Source organism: Gossypium raimondii, chromosome 4, assembly GCF_025698545.1.
Source record: "Gossypium raimondii isolate GPD5lz chromosome 4, ASM2569854v1, whole genome shotgun sequence".
Taxonomy (NCBI): Eukaryota; Viridiplantae; Streptophyta; class Magnoliopsida; order Malvales; family Malvaceae; genus Gossypium; species Gossypium raimondii.
Window position 1 is genome coordinate 44138064 of NC_068568.1, and position 6109 is coordinate 44144172.

Consider the following 6109-nt stretch of genomic DNA (forward strand, 5'->3'; position numbering starts at 1 on the left):
AACACAAGGTAAATTCTAAATGCAGAGAATCACAAACCGAGTTTCCTAAACACTGGGTGCTTAGAAACGGTTACTTGTCGCATATGACCGCCTAGCCCTTCGCTTTTGATGACTTGACAATCTTATTTGCTTCAAAACGAATATTTGATACACGATTTTAGCAATAATATTCAAAAATCAATCATAATAAACATTAATTCGAACACCTGACAAGCAACGAAGTTGCGAACTATGCTACACTAATCCGATACTCGCTGTCCATTACTGAAACTCTCCAAACTTAACCGAATTTCATTTCGAATGACTCAAAAGTAACTTCCATCACTTCGGAACTTCAATATCAATCCAAATACACATGAAACTTAAAACTTACCGTCGACAAGGAACTTTTCCACTTCTTCTACTAATTTTCAGAATTTGGGATATGGGAGATTTTGGTGATTGAAAAGCTAAGGATTTTGATCAAAATCAATGGATATGTGTAAAAGTTTGTGGAGTTTGCTACAAGAAAGTTGAATTTTCAATAATAATTTTGGCTAAAATCCTCAAACAATACTGGCGCTCTCATGAACAGTGAACGACGTGGGCAAGAAAAATAAGCACCAGACTTCTCACGTTCAAAAAATAAGGGAAAAGCATGGTAAAAGAATTTAAGGGAAAAGGGAATTTTTGTACTTATTGTAAATTACCCAAATGAATGCTTCTAACTTTAGTTCTTTTTACAAATCAGTCTTTAAAACTCAATTTCTCAATCTCTCTTCTCTTTCGATTCAATCCATGGCCAAACAAAAACTCACTATCTACTAAGAGCCCGACAATAAATTCTCAACTCATGAATTAGGATTTCCGGTACTAAATTCGCTTCGGAAAATTCATTTCTCTATTAACCTTGCATTATATAATTGAGATTTTGTGAAATACAACATAAAGCACACCCAGCTGTTTATCTCCAACTTGAATTAGAATAGGTCAATAGCCTTCAACACATTCAATCCTACTTAGAAGTAAATCTTGATCAACTCATTCACAAATAAGTAGAACTTCTAATTCAAGTCAAAAATTTCACTTCACTTGGTTAAGGCTTTAAACTCTTTTAAATGTGGAATTTATTACATGAACTATCTCGAATAATATTTAAATAAAAATCTTCATAAATCAACTTCCTCTTCCAAGAGATAAAATGAACATGATACTCAATCATCTCAAACTTCTTTACTTCTTCTTCAAGTCATTCGAATGAATGATAATCTAAGTAATCTCATCTCAAACATCCCTAGTTACTCATTTGCTGCTTAACAATATTCATAGTCATAAAAAAGTCAAATATGTCGACACCAAAAACTTTGACTATTGTTGTTTTAACTGCTATGCGAATATGAAGTGGGACAAGAGAAGCAACCAAAGTTTCGTATAAATCATTATTCAAAATCATTTGGTTATTAAAACCCAAGATTTTTATGTTGTGGAACAGAATTGGAGTAGCCGGTTTCCTTAAGGTTGCGGGTTGAATAGCTAAATTAAGTGTTGAGTGAAGCTTCTATCTTTGCTCTCCCTGCTTGGCTGGTTTTATTTGATCTTAAAAAAAAAAGAAAGAATAAAAGAATATAAAGTTATCAATTACAGTATTTAATATGGTGTATCATTATTATAAATAGTATATTAACTAACCTTTGACGTGTTAGGAAAAATCCAATAAATAAAGCCACAAGGAAACCACATTTTGTTAGGAAATCCTGCAGGCCATGCACATGGTCTAAACCAAGTGCTAGGCATCCATGGTCATCAACAGATCCACATTTTAACATTTAAGTATTTGTGTATGTATATCAATCTCATCAAACAAAATAGTATATAAAATGACTATCAAGTAAAATTTCTTTCATTTCATATTCTGTACATTCACCAGGCTACTGAGATTTGCTACAAACGTATGAAACAAAAGAATGAAAAACCAAAAATATGACAACATTCAATCAAGATATATTGAGCAATGTTAATGCTAATCAAGTCCTAATATAGGTATATGAAAACTATGAAAAAAAACAATCGTATTACAGTATCAAAACTCCCAAGGAAAAGCATCAATGGAACTTTGCCATGTCAAATATCAGTTGAAAGAAGCAACCTAGAAGTGAGTTACCATTGGAAACCACAAGAAAAGCCACTAGTAATGGTTTTGGCATCACCTTTCATCAGTTAGCAACTAGGCTCAGTAGAGCCTCATTCTTGCAGTCAGTTCCAAGCCGGCACAACTTGAGTCCGGTGTCACCATTAGCCTCTTCATTGTGCATAACTGGGAGGTTAAGATCAATAACATCAGAGATGTTAGAAAGGTCTAGCTGCTTTGCAGGCTGTTTGTCACCAGTTCCGGGGTCTCTCGAGATGTGAGACCTCTTGTGACCACCCAAAGCCTGACCTGATCCGAAAACCTTTAAGCAGATTAGGCACTTGTGCACCTTGTACACCCTTGTTTCAGAACTAGTCACCTCATTCATTTCCTGGTCCACTGAATGCTCAACATACTCAACCTTCACAAGCTTGCATCCAGCCTCAATTTCAGGAGAACTGCTAATGTGGGTAGTTTTCTCGTGATCCTCGACCGGCTCGGCATAGGTATTACTCTTTCTGTGGATTGTTTGATGACCTCCAAGGGCCTGGTGAGATTTGAAGGTCTTGTTGCAGATCCTGCATCTGTATTTGTTCTTTCTCAGGGAATCATCAGATACTTCAGAATTCAATGGAATACTTATTAGCTTGTTGGAAGCATCATCAACTGGTCCCGAATCGCAAGCATCGAACATGGCATCTTTGCTAGAACTAGATTTTGTGGATCCTAAACCAGTTAAATCCAGTCCTTCCATCAAATCCTGCCTTGGTTCCGCTTCAATAGACTTCAAGTTCATTATTTCACCAGAAAGTGTTCCCTTAATCTCAGTTTCATACAATTCAAATCCAGATTCAGCATTCTTTTCCTTTGCAGACAAAATCCCAGAATCCAATTCTTTACATTCACTTATGTTCTTCTCATGGAAAACATTCATAGAACCAGAAGCATAAGAATCAAGCTCATCCCCATAGCCAAAACTAGTCTGCAAAATCTCTTTATTTTGATGAAAAGATTTGATCTCAAAATCATTATTACCACAAGACTCCCAAAAACAATTGAACTCAGTGCAATTCTTTACACCCCTAGACATCATTATCAAGCACAAGGCAGCATCCTCAACATCTTGATCAATTTCAACTAAACCAGAAGATTCATTCAAGCTAGAAAGTGAAGAATTCGGAGCACTATTATACCTCGATCTTTTCGATCTCTTTCTCTTCACTGTTACGCTCTTCAAAGGGTGCAATCTCATGTGAGCAGTGAGAGCCTTCAAGGACTTAAACTTTCTGCCACATTCTTGACAGTTAACTTCTTTCCTTTCTCTTGCAGAATGATGCCTCATGTGACCGAACAAAGCTTTCATTGACTCAAATTGTCTGCCACAAGCTTTGCACTGAAACTCAAGGGTTGAGCTGGTAGCAGCATTGTCGTCGTCACCATTAAAGCCCAAAGATTTCCAAGATTTCTTAGGGTTATCCCTCAAACCATAACCTTGAAAACCCATCTTCTCCTTTGCCTTTCTTTTGCCACACTTCTTTTCCATTGAAACAAACTCACTTCAGATTACTTGTTCTTCAATGCACACAGCTAAAACCAAGAAACCCAGAGAACATAAGAAAAAAAACAGAGTAAGACCCAGATCAAAAAGAAGGTTCTTTTAGTGGGAAAAGAAGGAAAATCTTACAACTTACACCAACTAAAGAAGAACCCATTGCTTGTTTAGTTAACCTGATCGAAGTTAAAAGTGTAAAAATGAGATCTAAGTGTCTAAAGAACCCTCAATGAAAAACAAAAGTGCGTTTTGACTCTTTTTTATTTATTGGTAGAATGAAGTATAAGCGAACATGTTTAAGGTCAAAGTAAAGTGAAAGAGAGGTTGGGTTAAGCAGATGGGAAGTAAGGAAGAATAAGAGACTTTGAGAAATGAAAACGGTGAAAGAGATTTGCATCTTGAAATCCTTGCATGTCAAGCAAAGTTACAAAAAGCTAACAGGGTTTGGCACTGCCCTATTCTCTTTTCTAAGTACAAATGGAATTTATCTTGGTATAATTGAAAATAAACAAATATATTAGACGTGATAATAAATCTTACAAAAAAATAATTAAAATATAATAATATCTTAAATTTTATATAATAAGAATTATTAAAGGATCAAAATTTATTTAAAAGTAAAATATTTTAAGCATGAATATAATACAAATATATATATAAATTTTACTATATTAAGATGAAACTTAAGAAGAGAAGTCAAGAGTGCTCTCTTAAGTCTCCCGAAGAAATAGTGGATACTATGGTTGGGAAGAAGACGAGTGGTGACTTCAGGGATATGGAAGATGAGAATGAGTTAGCCCTCCTCGAAGAAGAGTTGATCCAACTAACGGTGAAAAGTTCATTAGTAGTTCCATTTGAAAATCCGACACTGATCTGCTCTGTTTGGATGAGGAAAACCTACAATCCGAACAGTCTGAAAGCACAATTGAGAAGCATCTGGAAAACAAAAAAGAAGTTTGAGATCCTTGTTGCAGGGCAGAACTTGTTCATAATATCTTTCGAAGATGAGGATGATTTAGAGCATATTATGGAAGGGCGTCCATGGTTTTTTCAAAAACAATTAATTATTTTCGATCGGCTACTGAAGTCGGTTGAGCAGAACAAGATTCGACTAGTTTATTCTTTGTTTTGGTTTAAGTTTGGCTCGTGTCCACCCGAATGTGATAAGAAGGATTTGATGCATGCTTTGGATCCACTTTTTGGGGTGTAATTCGATCAGAGATTAAAGGTGAGTTTTGTCGAATCAGAGTTAATTTGGATGTTCAAAAACCGTTTCGAAGAGGTATTTTTGTTTCTTTGAATGGACAAGGAAAAATCTGGCTCTCTTTCAAATATGAGAATCTCTCGACTTTTTTTTTTTGGTGTGGCCGATTGGGTCATGGGGTTAAGGCGGAAGATGATCTACCTTATTTGTTAGCGCTCAAGGCTGAATCATCCATAATAGGAAAATAAAGTTTATTGTTTGGTTCCTTAATGAAAACAACAATGAAACAATGTTATTACACAGGTGTGGAAGCAACAAATAGAGATGAAGGTTTTTCACCAGATTCTACGAAACAGATACATCGGACGGTGAAGGAAGGTTACTCAGAGAAGAATTATACTTTCTTGGAAACTGTGAAAATGCGATAAAATTATAGGGATATCAAAGCTAGTTTATCTCCTCAGATTACGCCATAGTCGTGGAAGATAAGTCTAACAAGAATCAATGTGTTGAGGTAGAAAACTTAAAAGGAAACTCTGAGCTAGAGGGGTCTACCAATTTAATAGGAGACCCACAATTGGGTCACAAAAAAAGAAGTTGGCACCGCTTAGTTAATAGAGATATATTAGACACAAACATGTCTGAGACGATAATAGGAAAGCGAAAATTTAGTCAAGAGGAGTCAGATGATATTGAACCATATTCCTCTGTTGAAGACATAGCGAAAAGAATAAAATCTGACAGTGGATATTCGGAAGTTATCACAATAATTGAGCCTTCGTGGCCTATTTCGAAGGGGAACTTAGATTTTTCACAAATTATATCGGCAGCTGCCAAATGGCAAGCCGACCGGAAATAATGAAGGTCTTAGGTTGGAATGCCTGGGGACTGGGGAATTCTCGGGCTACTAGGAGGCTTTAACACACGTTGAAGCTTTACAAACCCCAACTGATCTTCTGAATAGAGACAAAACTGGATCACACTCGAATGGAATGTGTTCGGAAACGCTATGGTTTTCATAATGGGTTGGATGTTTCAGCTTCTGGTTCGTGAGGTGGATTAAGCCTAGCCTGGAATGGGAATTATTTTATCCAAGTTCGCAATTAATCAAATAACCACATTGACATAGAAATTAGTGAACAATACGACTCAAACAAATGGAGGTTTACTAGTTTTTATGGAAATCCAAGATAATCCAATCGACAAGAATCTTAGAATCTTCTTCGAAGGTTACGAAGCACATGTT

At 36.0% G+C, this 6109-nt stretch overlaps 1 protein-coding gene across 1 annotated transcript; it reads right to left on the bottom strand.

Moving 5' to 3' along the window:
• Positions 1–1850: 1850 nt before the first annotated feature.
• On the bottom strand, positions 1851–3915 carry LOC105780967 (uncharacterized). The gene has a single exon (XM_012605521.2). The coding sequence runs from the start codon at positions 3648–3650 to the stop codon at positions 2193–2195; it is 1458 nt and encodes a 485-aa protein (XP_012460975.1). The 5' UTR covers positions 3651–3915; the 3' UTR covers positions 1851–2192.
• Positions 3916–6109: the final 2194 nt, after the last annotated feature.

Excerpts from the sequence above, each read along its gene's own strand:
- LOC105780967 (XM_012605521.2), bottom strand. The coding sequence starts at position 3,650 with ATGGAAAAGAAGTGTGGCAAAAGAAAGGCAAAGGAGAAGATGGGTTTT.